A 19,268-nucleotide genomic window follows, 5' to 3' on the forward strand; every position below is an offset into this window, starting at 1 on the left:
CTATTTCTTTCCACTAACTGATTTCTGAGTGGTATTTCCTTTCTTAAAGTAGCCTCACCTAAAAGTAATAATAACAGCTTTACCTATTTGTTTGGGTTTGTATGTGTGTGAGAGAAAACCATTGTTCTCTGTATATCTAAGCATATTTTTATAGGCAATTTCCATATTTTAATAAGTAGCTTTTTTTCTCAATATTACCATTTTTGTTAGAGTCTTCCCTTTTAAATGGATTGAAACTGCATATAAGAAACAGATACAGATAAGGAAAATATTTAACATAATTATAGTTTGACCCCTGAGAACATTTTTAGGGCATTGTTTAGGAAATCAGTCTTAGTGTTTTAGTGTCTTAACTTTTTTAAAATGTAATTTAAAATTTCAGGAAGAAATGAGAAAAGCCACAATCGATCTTTTGGAGATTGAAAGCATGGAACTCAACAAACTATACTATCTATTGGAAACTCTTCCCTATAGCATTAAGAGGGAATTGGAAGGTACTTTTGAGGTTATCAACTGTAGAAATTTAGTTGATCTTATAAGAAAGTAAAATTAAGTCCTTTTAACAAGATAAGTTTTATAAGTATTGCTCATGTAAAGTATAACTAGAAAGCATACATGACACAAACACAGTAAGATCCATAATAATTTTCTCTTATATTTTAAGTGGAAATAGTATATGTAGCAGTTGAATTTATATAATTGGGTTTCTAAATAGACTGTAGATAAATGGATCAGCGCATTCCAAATTGGTATTTATCCAATTAAATTAGGCAACTTGACTGGCCTAAACCATCCTTCTACTTTCTGTCTGAGTTTTGGATACTCTAGTTACCTCATATAAGTAGTATCATGTAATATTTGTCTTCATGACTGGCCTCCTTCACTTAGCATAATGTCTTCAAAGTTTATTCATACTGTTGTATGTGTCAGAACTGCCTTTCTTTTTATGGCTGAATAATAGTCCATTGTTTGTATCTATCACATCTTGCTTATTTATTTATCTGCAGATTGTCACTTGGGTTGCTCCCATCTTTTAGCTGTTGTGAATAATGCTGTTAAGAACATGGGTATTCAAGTATGGGTCGAGCATCCCTTATCCAAAACAGTTGTGACTAGAAGTGTTTCTGATTTCTGATTTTTTTTTTTTTTTGGAGTTTTGAAGCATTTCCAAAATTATGCTCAAAGGAAATGTTCTTTGGAGCATTTCAGTTTTCAGATTTTGGGATTAGGGATACTCCACCTGTATCCAAGTCCTTGCTTTCAGTTTTTGTTGTTGTTGTTGTTATTTATGCATAAGTGGAATTGCTAGATTGTATGGTAATTCTACATTCAATTTTTTTTTATTGGGGTCAGATCTTACAGAGTTATATATTCAATATTTTGAAGGTCTGCTTTGCTGTTTTCAACAGTGGCTGCACCATTTTATGTTGCCACCAACAATCCACAAGGGTTCCAGTTATCTCTACATCCTTGCCAGTGCTTGTTATTTTTCAGATGGTTTTGTTTTTGTTTTATCTGATTGCTATCCTGATGGCTGTGAAATGGGATCTCATTGTGATTTGATTTGCATTTCCCCAATGATTAGTGATGTTGAGCTTCTTTTCGTGTGCTATTGGCCATTGGTAAATCTTTTTTGGAGAAGTATCTATTCAGGTCCTTCACCCATCTTTTAATCAGGTTGGTTTTCTTTGTTGTTGCTGAGTTGTAGGAGTTCTTTATGTACTCTGAATGTTAACCACTGATTAGATACACTATTTGCAATATTTTTTCCCATTCCGTGGATTGCCTTTTCACTCTGTTGATAGTGACCTTTGATGCACAAAAGTTTTAGATTTTGATGCAATCTAATTTATCTCTTTTTTCTTTTGTTGCCTGTGCTTTTGGTAGCATATCCAAAACTCCATTGCCAAATTCAGCGCCATGAAGATTTTCCCTGTGTTTTCCTCTAAGAGTGTTATAGTTTAAGATCTTATGTTTGGGTCTTCAGTCTTTTTTTGGTGGGGGGGAGGGGTAAATTTTGTATTGGGGTAAGTTAAGGGTCCAACTTCATTTCTCCAGATGCCAGGAATGTTGGCTGAGGCTCACAGCTGAGTTATCCAGGGATTACCTTCAACAAAAGGGAGAAGGGGCCAGACGTGGTGGCTCACGCCTGTAATTTCAGCACTTTGGGAGGCCGAGGCGGGCAGATCACTAGGTCAGGAGTTTGAGAACAGCCTGGCCAACATAGTGAAACCCCATCTCTACTAAAAATACAAAAAAAGAAAAAAAAAAAGCTGGGCATGGTGGCACATGCCTATAGCCTAGCTACTTGGGAGGCTGAGACAGGCTAATCGCTTGAACCTGGGAGGCAGAGGTTGCAGTGAGCCAAGGTCACGCCACCGCACTCCAGCTTGGGCAACAGAGTGAGACTTCGTCTCAATAATAATAATAATAATAAACAGGGAAGCTTCACCCCAAGTTATGTTCTCTCTTCATGCCTGCCACCCACATTGATGATTGTTCACTATGAGGGTACGAAGGCCTGGCTCCCTTGCCTCAATGTAGAACAACTCTAGAGCATCATCACAGCTCCAAAGCTCATCACAATCTTATCTCCTCCTCTGCCCAGCCTTTTATTTCCTCCAAAGAGATGTTCCTCAGAGCACTACACAATCAGTGCTCTCCACACACATTTTAAAATCTGTTTGCCAGAGACCCCAACCTAAAAAGAGTGGTCTTAATAAGTAAAAAAATAAAAGTAGATTTTCCAGTTAGCCATTTAAATTTTCCCCTTTACCAGATGGCACAATGTTAAACTGTGTCAGCAGAGGGCATAGGAGAGATCTGGAGGAGGAAGTGGTTCTCTTCCTGGTTCCAGTGTGCCCAGCTTGGCTGACTCTTGCAGTGTGTGCAGCTTCTCCAGGCCGTGGTCCTGCAGCATCCAGCAGTCTACAGTGCCCAGCAGCTTCCCTGATACTCATGGGGTAGCTTCAGCCACCAATGAGACACCTCTCCGTGAAGAGCTTCTCTGGCACCCTCTTGGGTAGTTTTGCAGTGAGTTCTGTATGTCATCTTTCTGTGGGCAAGTGCCCCTAACACCCCAGAGAGCAGATTTCCAGTGAGTCCCATCAGCCCAGCATTTCAGGAACTTCTCTGCCTTCTAATGAGGCCTAGATCCCAGGTCTCGAGGTGCTGTTTCCTCGAGCACTGTATCTCAGCCCTAGGGATGGTGGCTACTCCTTATGTTTGCTATTTCTGAATGCTTTCAAGTTCTCCTCACTTCTTACCACCCATTCCCTAATCCTCTAATTACTCTAATCCTGGGTTGTAGTTAATAATTTATTCTATTAAATTTTCCCTTTTCAATTTACTGTGAGATTTCTATCTCCTAATTGGACCCTGACTGATAGAGTGAGTTTAAAACAATATGCTTGGTGTTAATCTAGTTTGACAGGGAAAATACAACAAACTATATGTGCAGAGAAAGAAAATCAGATTTAGAAGAAAATGCACCAAAGGTAGAATTAAGAGTGTTTTTTTTTCCTTTGTTTGCTGTTCCTTATTTTCTTTTTTTTTTAAGTCTTTTTTTTTTTATTGCATTTTAGGTTTTGGGGTACATGTGATGAACATGCAAGATTGTTGCATAGGTACACACATGGCAGTGTGCTTTGCTTCCTTCCGTCCGCTCACCTGTATCTGTCATTTCTCCCCATGCTATCTCTTCCCACCTCCCCACCCCCTGCCCCTCCCCCATTTCCCCCCAACGGATCCCAGTGTGTAGTGCTCCCCTCCCTGTGTCCATGTGTTCTCATTGTTCAACACCCGCCTATGAGCGAGAATATACGGTGTTTGATTTTCTGCTCTTGTGTCAGTTTGCTGAGAATAATGGTTTCCAGGTTCATCCATGTCCCTATAAAGGACGTGAACTCATCGTTTTTGATGGCTGCATAATATTCCATGGTGTATATGTACCACATTTTCCCTATCCAGTCTGTCATCGTTGGGCATTTGGGTTTGTTCCAGGTCTTTGCTATTGTAAACAGTGCTGCAATGAACATTCGTGTGCATGTGTCCTTGTAGTAGAATGATTTATAATCCTTTGGATATATACCCAGTAATGGGATTGCTGGGTCAAATGGGATTTCTATTTTTAGGTCCTTGAGGAATCGCCACACTGTCTTCCACAATGGTTGAATTAATTTACATTCCCACCAACAGTGTAAAAGTGTTCCTATTTCTCCACATCCTCTCCAGCATCTGTTGTTTCCCGATTTTTTAATGATCGCCATTCTAACTGGTGTGAGACGGTATCTCAATGTGGTTTTGATTTGCATTTCTCTGATGACCAGTGATGATGAGCATTTTTTCATATGTTTGTTGGCCTCCCGTATGTCTTCTTTTGTGAAGTATCTGTTCATATCCTTTGCCCATTTTTGAATGGGCTTGTTTGTTTTTTTCTTGTAGATCTGCTTTAGTTCTTTGTAAATTCTGGATATCAGCCCCTTGTCAGATGGGTAGACTGCAAAAATTTTTTCCCATTCTGTTGGTTGCCGATTCACTCTACTGACTGTTTCTTTTGCCGTGCAGAAGCTGTGGAGTTTGATTAGGTCCCATTTGTCTATTTTGGCTTTTGTTGCCATTGCTTTTGGCATTTTGGTCATGAAGTCCTTGCCTACACCTATGTCCTGAATGGTTTTGCCTAGATTTTCTTGTAAGGTTTTTATGGTATTAGGTCTGATGTTTAAGTCTTTAATCCATCTGGAGTTAATTTTGGTGTAAGGTGTCAGGAAGGGGTCCTGTTTCTGCTTTCTGCACATGGCTAGCCAGTTTTCCCAACACCATTTATTAAACAGGGAATCCTTTCCCCATTGCTTGTTTTTGTCAGGTTTGTCGAAGATCAGATGGTTGTGGGTATGTTGTATTTCCTCTGAGGCCTCTGTTCTGTTCCATTGGTCTATATCTCTGTTTTGGTACCAGTACCATGCTGTTTTGATTACTGTAGCCTTGTAGTATAGTTTGAAGTCCAGTAGTGTGATGCCTCCTGCTTTGTTCTTTTTGCTTAGAATTGACTTGGCTATGCGGGCTCTCTTTTGGTTCCATATGAAGTTTAAGGTGTTTTTTTCCAGTTCTGTGAAGAAGGTCATTGGTAGCTTGATGGGAATAGCGTTGAATCTGTAAATTACTTTGGGCAGTATGGCCATTTTCACGATGTTGATTCTTCCTAACCATGAACATGGAATGTTTCTCCATCTGTTTGTATCCTCTCTTATTTCGTTGAGCAATGGCTTGTAGTTCTCCTTGAAGAGGTCCTTTACGTTCCTTGTTAGTTGTATTCCTAGGTACTTTATTCTCTTTGTAGCAATTGTGAATGGCAGTTCGTTCTTGATTTGGCTCTCTTGAAGTCTATTACTGGTGTATAGGAATGCTTGTGATTTTTGCACGTTGATTTTGTATCCTGAGACTTTGCTGAAGTTGTTTATCAGTTTCAGGAGATTTTGGGCTGAGATGATGGGGTCTTCCAGATATACAATCATGTCATCTGCAAATAGAGACAATTTGATTTCCTCCTTTCCAATTTGGATACCCTTTATTTCTTTTTCTTGCCTGATTGCTCTGGCTAGAACTTCCAGTACTATATTGAATAGGAGTGGTGAGAGAGGGCATCCTTGTCTAGTGCCAGATTTCAAAGGGAATGCTTCCAGTTTTTGCCCATTCAGTATGATATTGGCTGTTGGTTTGTCGTAAATAGCTTTTATTGTTCTGAGATACGTTCCGTCAATACCGAGTTTATTGAGGGTTTTTAGCATAAAGGGTTGTTGAATTTTGTCAAAAGCCTTCTCTGCATCAATCGAGATAATCATGTGGTTTTTGTCTTTGGTTCTGTTTATGTGGTGGATTACGTTTATGGACTTGCGTATGTTGAACCAGCCTTGCATCCCCGGGATGAATCCTACTTGATCCTGGTGGATGAGCTTTTTGATATGCTGTTGCAATCGGTTTGCCAGTATTTTATTGAAGATTTTTGCATCTATGTTCATCATGGTTATTGGCCTGAAATTTTCTTTTCTTGTTGAGTCTCTGCCGGGTTTTGGTATCAGTATGATGTTTGTCTCGTAAAATGATTTGGGAAGGATTCCCTCTTTTTGGATTGTCTGGAATAGTTTCAGAAGGAATGGTATCAGCTCCTCCTTGTATGTCTGGTAGAATTCAGCTGTGAACCCATCTGGACCTGGGCTTTTTTTGGGTGGTAGGCTCTTTATTGCTGCCTCGACTTCAGACCATGTTATTGGTCTATTCAGGGTTTCGGCTTCTTCCAGGTTTAGGCTTGGGAGGTTGCAGGTGTCCAGGAATTTATCCATTTCTTCCAGGTTTACTAGTTTATGTGCATAGAGTTGTTTGTAATAATCTCTGATGATGGTTTGGATTTCTGTGGAATCTGTGGTGATATCACCTTTATCGTTTTTTATTGCATCAATTTGGTTATTCTCTCTTTTCTTTTTTATTAATCTGGTTAGTGGTCTGTCTATTTTGTTGATCTTTTCAAAAAACCAGCTCCTGGATTTATTGATTTTTTGAAGAGTTTTTTGTGTCTCTATTTCCTTCAGTTCTGCTCTGATCTTAGTTATTTCCTGTCTTCTGCTAGGTTTTGAGTTTTTTTGATCTTGCTCCTCTAGCTCTTTCAATTTTGATGATAGGGTGTCAATTTTAGATCTCTCCTTTCTTCTCATGTGGGCACTCATTGCTATTTATTTTCCTCTGGAGACTGCTTTAAATGTGTCCCAGAGATTCTGGTATGTTGTGTCTTCGTTCTCATTGGTTTCGAAGAACATCTTTATTTCTGCCTTCATTTCATTGTTTATCCAGTCAACATTCAAGAGCAAGTTGTTCAGTTTCCATGAAGCTGTGCGGTTCTGAGTTAGTTTCTGCATTCTGAGTTCTAACTCGATTGCACTGTGGTCTGAGAGACTGTTTGTTATGATTTCTGTTCTTTTGCATTTGCTGAGGAGTGATTTATTGCCAATTATGTGGTCAATTTTAGAGTAGGTGTGATGTGGTGCTGAGAAGAATGTATATTCTGTGGATTTGGGGTGGAGAGTTCTGTAAATGTCTATTAGGTTTGCTTGTTCCAGGTCTTTATTCAGGTCCTGGATATCCTTGTTGATTTTCTGTCTGGTTGATCTGTCTAATATTGACAATGGGGTGTTAAAGTCTCCCACTATTATTGTGTGGGAGTCTAAGTCTCTTTGTAAGTCATTAAGAACTTGCCTTATGTATCTGGGTGCTCCTGTATTGGGTGCGTATATATTTAGGATCGTTAGCTCTTCTTGTTGCAGTGATCCTTTTACCATTATGTAATGTCCTTCTTTGTCTCTTTTGATCTTTGTTGCTTTAAAGTCTATTTTATCAGAGATGAGAATTGCTACTCCTGCCTTTTTTTGCTCTCCATTTGCTTGGTAGATCTTCCCCCATCCCTTTATTTTGAGCCTTTGTGTATCCTTGCATGTAAGCTGTTCCTTATTTTCTAGATTGGGTTGCTTTTATAATCAGAAAAAAATATTTTAGAAGGGGGAAAATATCGTAATAGCTTATAAGGTCTTTGATACATGCTAAATGCTTAACCAAGTAATTTAACTAGTTGGCCTTATGTCATAAGTCCTTGCTATTCAAAGTGTGGCCTTTGCATCAGCAGCATAAACAACATGTAAGAACTTGTGAGAAAATACAGAATCTCTGGGCCCATCCTAAACCAACTGTATCCGAAGCTGCATTTTAACAAGATCTCCAGCTGATGTATGTGCATATTTGAGACACAAAGTTTGAGAAGACCTTCTGCAATAAGCAATTTAACTAGTAGCCTAGAAAGAAAAAATATCCTAGCTCTCTCAGGAGAGCTACCAGCTAGTTTCTAGGGAATTTGTTATGTAGAAATGAGTAGTCCAGCACCTTTCTAAACATCAGTGTTCAAAAATTCATGCATATTGACCATCTGTCATGCACTGAGATAATCCTTTGAAGTCATATGTGGTTACACTGACTTGTTATTTGTGGATGAATAATTATTCTTTAATACATGGGATTCCCCAAAAAGCAGAGCCTTAGTTAATGGCTTTTGCATTATTATTTTATTAGAGAGAATAATCCAAAGAGGAGGATGAGATAAGGAGACCAAAGCAGGGGACAAGGAAGAGATAATACGTGGTGTATTATGATGGTGGCTGCTGCTAAGTGGAGCTAATTAATTATGAGAAGAAGCCCCCAAGACCCAGTGTTATTTCTTTTCAGGACCATCTATCAGTGTGAGAGAGGGAGAAATATTTATGCACTGGCTCCTGTCTGTCATTGGTCTGATGCTTGCCCTACCTCTTATACTTCTGGGTTATACATGCATGGGTGTGGGTGCATAAAGAAGCCTCATGGTAGAAATTATAGAAGTCCTAAGCAGGAGGTGAGAAGTGTGTGGAATCACAGGCACTATCAGACTGCACCTGTCTGAACATGATCCAAGGCCACAGAAAGGTGATCCCCATAGCACCAGCAGAAATAAGAGAAATAATTAGTAGGTAAGATTGAGAGGGACCAAGGGAGTAAGAGGTGCCTGATAAAAAACATTATAAAAAGAATATTTCAAAGAAAGACTTTTTTTCAGGATTTGAAAATTCGGTGTCTGTAATTGTGCTCTTCCTTAAATAATGTAGTAACATTTCCACTTACTTTGAAGAATGTGTCAGAGATGCTCGCAGATTAAATCTTTTTGAGATAAATACAATAAAAATGAGAATTACAAGGACAGAGAAAGAAATAGAGCTTCTGAAGAAGAAAATAACTGACCTGACAAAATATAATGAAACTCTGGGGTAGGTATTCTTATATTCAGTACTTGAGGGAGAATGGGTCTGTGACTGGAATGGGAAGATTGTCAGAAGGGTTTTACTCTCTGATCTGAACTGGGCAGGGCAAGTTGAGAGGTGAAAATGGGTTGTAGGAGATGACCCAGGCTGATAGGGTAGGGAAGGTGATGGATGCAGAGGACTGAGGAGGAGAGCAGAAAATCTTCAACCACAGCAGCCGGGAGACTATAATATTTCAAAGGCAGTCCAGCTTCCCAGCAGCCAACTACTGTTTATAAATCACACACTACCTCTGATGCTACCCCCAAAGTTAGACACACAGTGGGTTTCGTTTCCATTTTCATAGAATTAAGTTTACAAACCCGTGCCACCAAAGTAAGAAATCTGGCAGGGATTATATTGTAAATCTAATATCAAACCAGACCTATTGTATCTATTTCAGTTCATTGAAGATATTTAGTCATATTTGTAATCCACTGGAGGACTGAGGATGGGGCTAGTTCCCAGGACAAGGTTCCAGATTTTATCTGTAATTAAATGGGACACTATATGAAACTGCCTGTAGCTCAGGATCTGACACCCCTTAGTGAGCCTCATTTTTTCCGTCTGTGAAATGGGGATCACAACTCTTAACTTTGGTAGCTCATGAAAGGAAGAGATATATTCTGAAAGAAAGAACCCGTTGAAGAATTACTCACCCCATGAGAAAATTTGATGAATTTTAATAAATGTCATAAGTATCAGCATGTTAGTTTCCAGGGTGACAAATGTTCACAAAGAGCCCTATCATAGGGGAAAAAGTCTTCTTGGGAAGCTAAAATAATCAGAGGGTTACCTGGTACCCCATATATCAAATCAACAGAAATCAGGTAGAGATCTCAAAGCCCAGGGACATGGATTTCAAACCAAGCTCTCAGAACACCTGTGCTGGGAGATTCTCCATGAAAGAGAAAGTTTATGATTACATAAATTTGAGAAATACCAGATACTCTAATCCCTGTTGGGGATTCACAATGCAGATTTGTGCATGGTGCACGCTAGCCATAATGGCCAGAGCCTGCTACATAAACTAGACTATCTGTTCCTAAACTAATAACAAGAAAAATAATACCCAGGCTAGATATTTATATCAACTGGTCCCAACATCACATTCCTATAGACCAATGATTCTCAAACTTGAGCTTGCATCAGAATCACCTGGAGGGCTTGTTAAAACCCAGCAGCAACTACTGTTTGCAATTAAAACAAATTACTGTTACTTGCTTCCAAAATTTCTGATTTAATAGATCTGGGAGGAGTGGCATGGGGACAAGAATTTGCATTCCTGACAAATTCTCAGGTGAAGCTGCTGCTGCTGGTCCTGACCACATTGGGGGATCCACTGCTCTAGACAAATCTTTATAGAAAGGCCATAACAAACAAGATGGTGCCAGTTGTCTTGGCATCATCAAGCTACAATCATTTGTTGCATCAATTTTTCAAGGAAAAATGCATATCAAAGTGTCCACAAGCTCTGACAGGTGGTGGATGTGTCTCCTGCCCTGGGCAATTTTCAAAAACTAGATACAGACAGAGCAGCTGTTTGAATGTGCCTTCCTGAGGCCCCACACTGCGTTTGTAAGTGTTCTTTTCTTCTCAGCCCATCACAGCACACCTAGTGAGGTTTTTTGAGTTCACTTATTTTGCTTTGTTTCCCAGAGGCTCCACAGTCCTCAGGTTGATTCATTCTTAGAAGCCTTCCTCTACTGCATCCACAAAGCCCCTGTTATTTGACCATCTACTGAGCCTCTCAACTAGGCTTCTCTTTATTCCTTTCTTTTGTGGGGTTTGACCTCTGGAAGCAAACTTCCCAACAGCCTGCTTTTACTTTCCTGAGCCTTCAAACACAGTTTTTTTAAAAGTCACTAGTCCTGAGGACTAGCCAAAGGAAAAGGGTCTTTACATTGCAGGAGCTTTTAAAAAGGAAAAATAGAGACATAACACCGATTGTCCCTTTTGTAAATCTTTTATTGTTAGCCTCAAGGTAGACATTTCTCACAATCTTAAGGTCTTCCTCAGATGGACACTGGCCAGCAATGGATGTGTGAGGTTAATGACTCCTATTGAGCTCAGCTTTGGCTCCAGCTGGGAGAAGCTAAGAGGGCCCAAATTAGGTTTCAAGCATCCTCCAAACAGTAAAGATAGACTCTTTTCTTTCCCTGATTTCTGTCCAGAGGAAGGTGAGCTTTCTGTTGGGCCCTGCCTGAAGGGCTGTAGCACCCAAGGTGGCTGGAGATGTGATGAGATGTTTCTTTTTCTTTGGCTTAACTGCATATCTCAGGATGATGAGATAGATATGATGACATTACTTATCAAGACACTCATCTGGCCAGATCCCATTTACCTGTTCAAAACTATTTTTGAGTCATTGCATATTTTAACCCCCAAAATTCTGTGGTTACCACCTGGCATGTAGGGACTGGTGAGGTAAGGCAGGGCCACATGACATTCTAAAGTGGTAAGTTGCATGGTTGATGCTTGTTTCCTGCTGTCCTCATCTCTAACTTTTTTTTTTTTTTTTAATTTGAGACAGAGTCTCATTCTGTCAACCAGGCTGGAGTTCAGTGGCATGATCTTGACTCACTGCAACGTCTGCCTTCTGGGTTCAAGTGATTCTCCTGCCTCAGCCCCCTGAGTAGCTGAGATTACAGATGCACACCACCATGCCTGTCAAATTTTTGTATTTTTAGTAGAGATAAGGTTTCAGCATGTTGGCCAGGCTGGTCTCAAACTCCTGACCTCTCAGGTGATCTGCCTGCCTTGGCCTCCCAAAATGCTGTGATTACAGGCATGAGCCACTGCGCTTGGCCTTCAGCCAAGCTTAGAAAATCATAAACACAGTCATAAAATAAGTATTCTTGACAGTTTTCCTCTGCTGAGGATTCATCTCACCACAGAGACTTTATTCCTTTCTTAGGAGCTGTGCTTCTCACTCTGTGAGCAATTCTTTCCTCCCAGGGAGAAACAGGAAGAGCTAGCAAGGAAGCATGCGAGATTTATTCTGTCACTCAACCAAACTATGGAGAAAAAAGCCACCACCACTGTTTACATAAATGAGACTTATACTGAAATAAACTTGAAGAGAGAAGACATAGCGTTGCAAAAAAAAATTATTAAAGAGGCAGAAGAGCTAATGGAAAAAGAAAGGGCAGAATATCTAATAAGAAAACAAGAGTTGGCTGCACAAGTAAGTGACATGACTTATTCTTTAAAATACAGAATCTGGGGCAGGAAATGGGAAATAATTTATTTGTCCTCAAGGCTAGCAAGCAGCCTCTGTGGTATCTTCTGTGAACACTGGGAAAATGGGATAAGTGGGAAACTCAAGGATACTTCCCCTCTGGGGGAAGATATTGATGGGTGGCGCATCTCAGTTCATGGGATGAATATAAGTGACAGGATTTGTAACACTGGGGTGTCCCCTTGCTTATACGCAGCCATAGGGACAAGGAATAGGCTACCATCTTATCCAGTTGCCTTTGGTAATCCTGAGACTGTCTGTATGGACAGGACCAGGGTGTTCAGACATTTATCAGCCCTGTTGCTCCTGATAAATGAATCAGAGAGAGCAGTGGCCTGCAGAGGGGCTGGGCAGAACTGAGGGCCGTAAAGAGAAAACAATGTTTTGAGACCAGCAATTTTGTGAGGGTGGGGCAGGAATAGCTACTGCATCTTTTTCTGCCACTGCAGGGGCTGAACTCCCTGCTATGCCATGTTAATTAAAATTCAGCATCAGACCGGTTATGTTTGTTTCTTCCTTGTCCTGCTCTGGTTGACTCAGGAGAGGTGGGCTGTCTGCATGTTAGGTGTTCCCAGCAACAGTCTTCATTCTCCTTCTGCACTAGAGAAGCCCAGCTAATGATGCTGCCCTATCCATGATGGGAATTGGCATAACCTCAGGTTATAAATGTAGGAAACTGGACTTGGACTTGCAATACTGACTGCTATGTTAGAAAGAGGACAGAAGGAAGGAAGGGAGGGAGGAAGGAAGGAAGGAAGGAAGGAAGGAAAGGAGAAGGGAGGGAAGGGGGATGGGGAGGGGGAGGAGGAGGGAGGGAATATTTATTAAATTGCTTTTCTTGAGTCTTAATCAAAATTTAAAGCATTAAAATCTGGCAGTAACTGATTCTTATGGCAATTGATTCCATGATAAGATTTGGGCTATTTGAAAATTCCAATCAAGTCTGGGCTTCTTTATCCTTAAAAGTTCCTACCTCTTCAAAAATCATTTTACACTGAAGCTATGTACTATTCTTCCTGAGTACAGAGAGCTTCACCCTAATCATCCTTGTAAGAGGGACATTGTAAAGTAGCTGGCAAGGAGTCTAACTCAGTCCATTTGAACTGCTATAACAAAATAACTGAAACTGGATAGTTTGTAAATAACAGAAATTTCTCACAGCTCAGGAGATCCCAGATCAAGGTGCCAGCAGGTTCAATGTCTGATGAGAGGCCAGTCTCTCCTCCTAATATAATGCCTTAAGCAATGCCTCCTCCAGAGGGAACAAACACTGTGTCTTCACATGGAAGAAGGCAAAAAAAAAAAAAAAAAAAAAAAAGAAAGAAAGAAAGAAAGACCTAGCTAAATGCCTTCCCATCCTTTTATAAGGTTACTAATCCCATTCATGAAGGTTCTGCCCTCATAACTTAATTGCCTCCTAAAAGCCCTGCCTCTTAATACTATCACATTGGCAGTTAAGTTTTAACATGGATTTAGGGGTACACATTCACATCAGAGCAGATTTCTTTGGGCAGTCTGCAGCTTCTAAACATAAATTATAAAAGCCAAGCTCCTTGATCCTTTCTTGAGATTGAAACCATCTGTTAGCTTGGGCTGCAGTACTTGAATCAACTGAAATCTGTATCTCAAAAATAGGATAGGGTTCCTCTCACTGACCTAGACCTTACTTGGATTTATTGTTACCACAATGAAAAGGAAGTTTCAGGACAACAAGGATCAAAAGGGATTTACTTTTTCGTTTCCTGTTGACAATGATGAGGAACACTGAAAGCGGGATTCTGTTCTCTCTGATCAGTCCAGAACCCATACCTGGTATGGCTCACTTAAGTTATGGGGCAAAGAGTGGGGTGTGTCTGTGTGGGCATAACTGGGTAAGGACTTCCAGGGTGGTGGAGGAGTGGAGACCTGGGGAACCCTGTCACTTTTCTTTGCTTCTCCTGGGACCAAAACATTCAGTCAAGGATGGGATCCAATCTGCATTTTGCAAGGCATGCAGTCTCTGTTACAGCTACTCAACTCTGCCATTTGAGCACAAAAGTAGCCACAAATAGAACCTACATGAATGAGAATTGCTTTTCATAAACAGGTGGTACTGGATTTTGGCCCATGGGTTGTTTGCCTACTCCTGCTCCATCTCCCAGGGAAAGGGTACCAGTTAGGATGCTTTCAGATGAAAAATGCAGAAACCCTGACTCATACTGGCTTAAACAGTAAGGGCCCTTATTATCTCACAGTTTAAGAATTCCTGAGGTGGGGCAGCCTTTAGTTAAGGCAGTGGGTCCTCTCTTCTTTCCTTCACCCTTCATCCTAAGGCTGGTTTCCCTCATGGTCACAACATGGCTGCCAGTGACAATTGGACCCTATGACCTGGCCAGGTTAAAATAGTGCCCATCAGCCTGGTGCAGTGACTCACAACTGTGATCCCAGCACTTTGGGAGACCAAGGCCAGTGGATCACCTGAGATCAGGAGTTCAAGACTAGCCTGGCCAACATGATGAAACCCCATCTCTACTAAAAATACAAAAATTACCCATGTGGTGGCAGGCACCTATAATCCCAGCTACTCGGGAGGCTAAGGCAGGAGAATTGCTGGAACCCCAGAGGCAGAGGTTGCAGTGAGCCGAGATGATACCATTGCATTCCAGCTTGGGTGACAACAGAGAGACTCCAGCTGAAAAAAAAAAAAAAAAAAAAAAAAAAAAAAAAAGAGTGCCCATCCCTGGAACAACAATGCGTTGTAAGGGAATGTCATGTCCAGTGGGTTAGAACAGCTGAGGTGGATGGATATTAAAGAATCGACCACCAGTGTTTACTAAGGACACATCATAGGCCGTGGTCACAGCCTATTCTTTTCCTTCCTATGAGAAAGGAAAAACTATTACAGGTGTCGGAGAATCTTCAACCTATAATGTTCCCCACAACACCAAACAAAGTAGTAGTTGCCAATATTATTTCTATGATTGCAAGACCTTGGGAGAAGCTTCAGCCAAAGTATGAATGCAAATTTTTCAATTTCCTTTCTTTCAGGCATATACCACCATGATGGGATAATTTTTTAATTTTTTGTGGAGACTGGGTCTCGTTATGTTGCCCAGGCTAGTCTTGAACTCATGGCTTCAAGATGTGTTCCTACCTCAGCCTCCTAATATGCTGGGATTAGAGGCATGAACCACCTCTGAGCCAGATTTTCAATTTTCAGCAACATGTATTAATCATGAAGTTTCATTCATATGCATCTGTGCCCTGGCACAGTGATAATTGGTAATGATCATATTTATTCAGAGTAGCCACTTTGGGTGAAGCAGCTGGTGGCTTTAATGAGAAGTCACCCAGGCATATGTTTTCACAGCTCTTTAATACGAGTTGAATGTGCTTTCCCAGGCCTTTCTACTTAATTAGTTACCTTGTTCTTGGTAATCCATTTTACAGACAAATCCATGATATGTTTGATTTTGATAAGAGGGTGACATAGTTCATTAGGGTCTAACAAGTGGTATTGTGATAAAATGGTAAGAAGTTTTTCAGGATTACAAGCTGCTCTGTCTTTAATGATTTTGTTTGCTCTGTGTTTAGCTGGTTTTATTTCCCATGAAATAATGTTAATTTAGGTTCCTAGATAATTTCTTCATTCCTTTTACTTTTCTTGTCTGCTTAGTACACTGTAAATCTGGTCACTACTGCTGTGGTGATTTACTAGTAAATCACTACCGTGGCAATTGCTTTTATAATTAGTTATTAATAATCATTGTTATTATTGCTCTTAAAAATTTACTACTTCAATATTCAGTAATTACAGTTTGGCCCTTTTGGTTCATGATTTTTCCTGTGATACTGCTAGATAAGCAAACCCTAGTTTTTTCATTTTTCTATTTATTGGTATACTTGGATTGAATATGTTATACTTAGATTAAATAAATTAGGTTGACATATTTTTAAAGGATTTTCTAAACTTTTAATTGGTTTATTATGCTTGTCACTATAGATTAATGAATTTAGTAATATCTGTGAAATAAAGAAACTTGAGACTTACAAAAAGAAGAAAGAATTGGATAAATTACAAACTAAAGTATCAAAAATAAAAGAAACAGTTACTACTTCTGCAGTGGTAAGAAAGAATGAACTATATATGTATTTTAAGCCTTATTTAGGCACCTCAGTAAAAAAGAAGTTGATTTTAATTCATCTTCATGCCATGCTGAGAGGATGTTTTCTGCACATCAACATTTTCTGACACTTCCTTTATAGTGTTATGGTGCGATTGTGGTTTCCTCCTCAGGAATATAATGGGAAGAAGGAAATTAGGAGTGCCTTAAGTACCAGAGAATTTGATGGGCCAAAATACTATGAAAATATTGATTAAAAAAAAACATACAGAACTAACCAAATATACTGAGATATATATATATATATATATATATAATGTTTCCATGAGATTGCTTCATTTTGTGTAACAAAATGAATAACCATGGGCTGAGTCCTTAGTTCTGAATGTGGAATAATAGAACAGAGTTTAGGCTCTCTGCTAATATTGGGTACAGCAACATTAATATGTAAAGGAGAACATGTGTCTGTTGAACTAGAAAATAAATACGTCAGAACTCTGTACTTCTGTTAAAAGACTGTGATAACATTTGCTGAAAGGCAGCACTGTGATAAGTATTTTGTGAGGATTATCTTTATTTTAGAGATGAGAAAATATAAGCCGATAGAGATCACTATAATTGAAGTGGTTAACGTAAATACCACTTGTATGTTAATTAAAACAAAAATGCCTGTTAACCTCTTATCACAATTAAATTAATGAATCTTTAGTATTTTTTTTCTATATGTCTTGAAAAATCACATGTAAAACTATACTGGTACAACAGTAAAACTGAATATTTTATATGGAGTGGTTCTGCTCGCCTTAATTACAATATATCTATTATGATATCCAATTACAAAACATTAGTAAAATGAACATTTTCTCTCAAATATGTGCATTAAAAAAATCATTATCTGTTTTTAAATTTCAACATAGTAAGGAAGCACTAGGCCTACAGGAAAATATAGAGGCTATATATAACATATTTTATCTGCATGCCCAAGCTCATGTTTCCGGTTTTGCCCTCATAAATCGTAAATCAAGCCCACCAACAACTAGCTTGGGAAAATGAAGTATGTGTTCCTTAGCTTGTACTCTGAAGGTCTCTAAAGCCAAATTAGGCTTGAAGGTGGCAGCAGTAAATTCGCCTCTGGGTCCTTCCCCACTCTCCACAAGCCAGCCTGTCCACCCTCCTACCCTTCCATCAGTAGAGAATAGTTTATTAAGCACAAACTTAAGTATCACATAGAACTGGGTTCAAATCTTAGTTCTACAAACCTGAAGTTTCCTCATCTATAAAATGTAAGTATTAATATTGCCGACTGCAGAGCGTTTTTGTGGAGATTAAATGAGGTCATGCCTATTAAGTGCTTTATATTTGGGAGTTCATTGTCGTCGTTGGCTGAGGTTAGCAAACGGTATTTTGGCTATAGACTGAGACCACAAAGAATTTCAGATTTACTCTCACATGGGACGTGTGGTTCAAAATTCTCTGCAGCCAGGTTATGTTGATAGGATGTTGGCAGAAAAAAATAATAGCATGTAACCCGTAAGGCAGCCTACCTGTCTAGGCAAGGAGGACTAAGGATTAAAGATAACAGATGTCAGACCGATTAGGCCTTCAGCATGTAACCCTAAATCTGACGACTGATCAGAGGCCTCTCAATATTCTGCTCATTTTGATGGTAGTTCTACGACTCCTGTTAGCTCTGGAACTAGCTATTGGTGCACAAGAGAAAGAAACCGTTTTGAGTAGATTTACCCACGTCTCTTACCTGGCATGACTGAAAGCACCTCAGTTCTCCCCACAGGTGTATCTCTGATACCATGTTGCTGTCCAGGGTTAGATGGCGTTAAATATTATGTCCATTGTAATTCTGTGTTGGAGAGAAGAGGAATTTGTTTCATCAGCCTTGTCTAAGCTCCATTGTCCCTCACAAGCTGAAATGCAAACCCAAGGCTGAATAAGTTTGACTTTCTTCTTCTTGATCCCAAAATTGCACTGCAAAAATATCTGTTTAATTATAAATTTTCTCCATAAATTATTCCCTTTTAAATCATAACTTTTTTAATAGTATCCAATTATTCCATTTCCTAAATTTAGATTAACTGTTAAGAAATAAAAATTATTTTCAGCATGAACATAGCTATCAAGGGAAACAAAAGACCCAATTTGTTCTGACTTTTTAAAATAATACTCATTTTGATCGCCTGGGATTGATAAATGAAGATGATTGTGACAATATGGATTTGTTTAATTTTTTCAAGTGGTAGAGAAAGTTAATTCTTGTCTCAAAAATTTTTTAAAGTAGTCACATTCTCACTGGTGTATTTAGCCATTTTCCCCTGTAAATTTTGGGTTTTTCTGATGATTTCAGAATTATGTATATCCAAGTTTATTTTATAGAGAAACAATTATAATGATTGCTTTTTTTTCCTGGTAGTACACCCCCATTGTAAAAGTTGAATGAGTAATTCATGAATATTGAGTGGAACTGAACTGCTGTTATGAATCACTTGGTGATGATTAGATAATATATTTTGTTTAATTTTTAATAGGTTCTTAGTGATCACAATTTAGAGATAGCACAACTACATGAATCGATAAGGTATTGGGAACAACAGGTCAGTGAGCTAAGGAAAGCCCTTGCGATTCTGGAGACTAAACTGTGAGTGTAATGCTTTATTTTTACTGAAGTGTTTCAAGATACGTTAATATGATATTATAATATAGTTATGCTATGTTTTCACTTTTAAAAACATGTTTTTAATTTGACCTGAAAATTATATTCTCTTAGTTTACTAAAATATATGTGATAGCGTTGTAGAATCACCTTTTTTTGTGAAATTAGTCCTTCAGATGATCAAGAGAAAAAATTAAAGATGCTGTCATATTGGGGAAAGGAAGGGACTCTTTGGAATGTATGTATTATTTTCATTTCAGTTCCTGACTCACTACAAACAAAAATACTCATGGGGGAAGGCATTAGTGGGACGTAGCATAGGCTACAACCCATCTAGCCATCCTATTAGAGTTGTTCTTATTCAAGGGAGACTTGCCAAACTTCCTGAGAAA

General features: G+C 39.1%; 1 protein-coding gene across 1 annotated transcript in view; it reads left to right on the forward strand.

Annotated features, from left to right (window-relative positions):
- The window catches only part of CCDC175 (coiled-coil domain containing 175), an 83,898-nt gene that overhangs the window by 18,508 nt on the left and 46,122 nt on the right, over window positions 1-19,268 (forward strand). The window contains exons 3-7 of the mRNA XM_003924389.3: window positions 383-494; window positions 8,699-8,834; window positions 11,826-12,054; window positions 16,091-16,213; window positions 18,752-18,861. Of these exons, the coding sequence (XP_003924438.2) occupies window positions 383-494; window positions 8,699-8,834; window positions 11,826-12,054; window positions 16,091-16,213; window positions 18,752-18,861 (710 nt within the window). The remainder of the gene's footprint in view (window positions 1-382; window positions 495-8,698; window positions 8,835-11,825; window positions 12,055-16,090; window positions 16,214-18,751; window positions 18,862-19,268) is intronic.

Source organism: Saimiri boliviensis, chromosome 2 (assembly GCF_048565385.1).
Source record: "Saimiri boliviensis isolate mSaiBol1 chromosome 2, mSaiBol1.pri, whole genome shotgun sequence".
Taxonomy (NCBI): Eukaryota; Metazoa; Chordata; class Mammalia; order Primates; family Cebidae; genus Saimiri; species Saimiri boliviensis.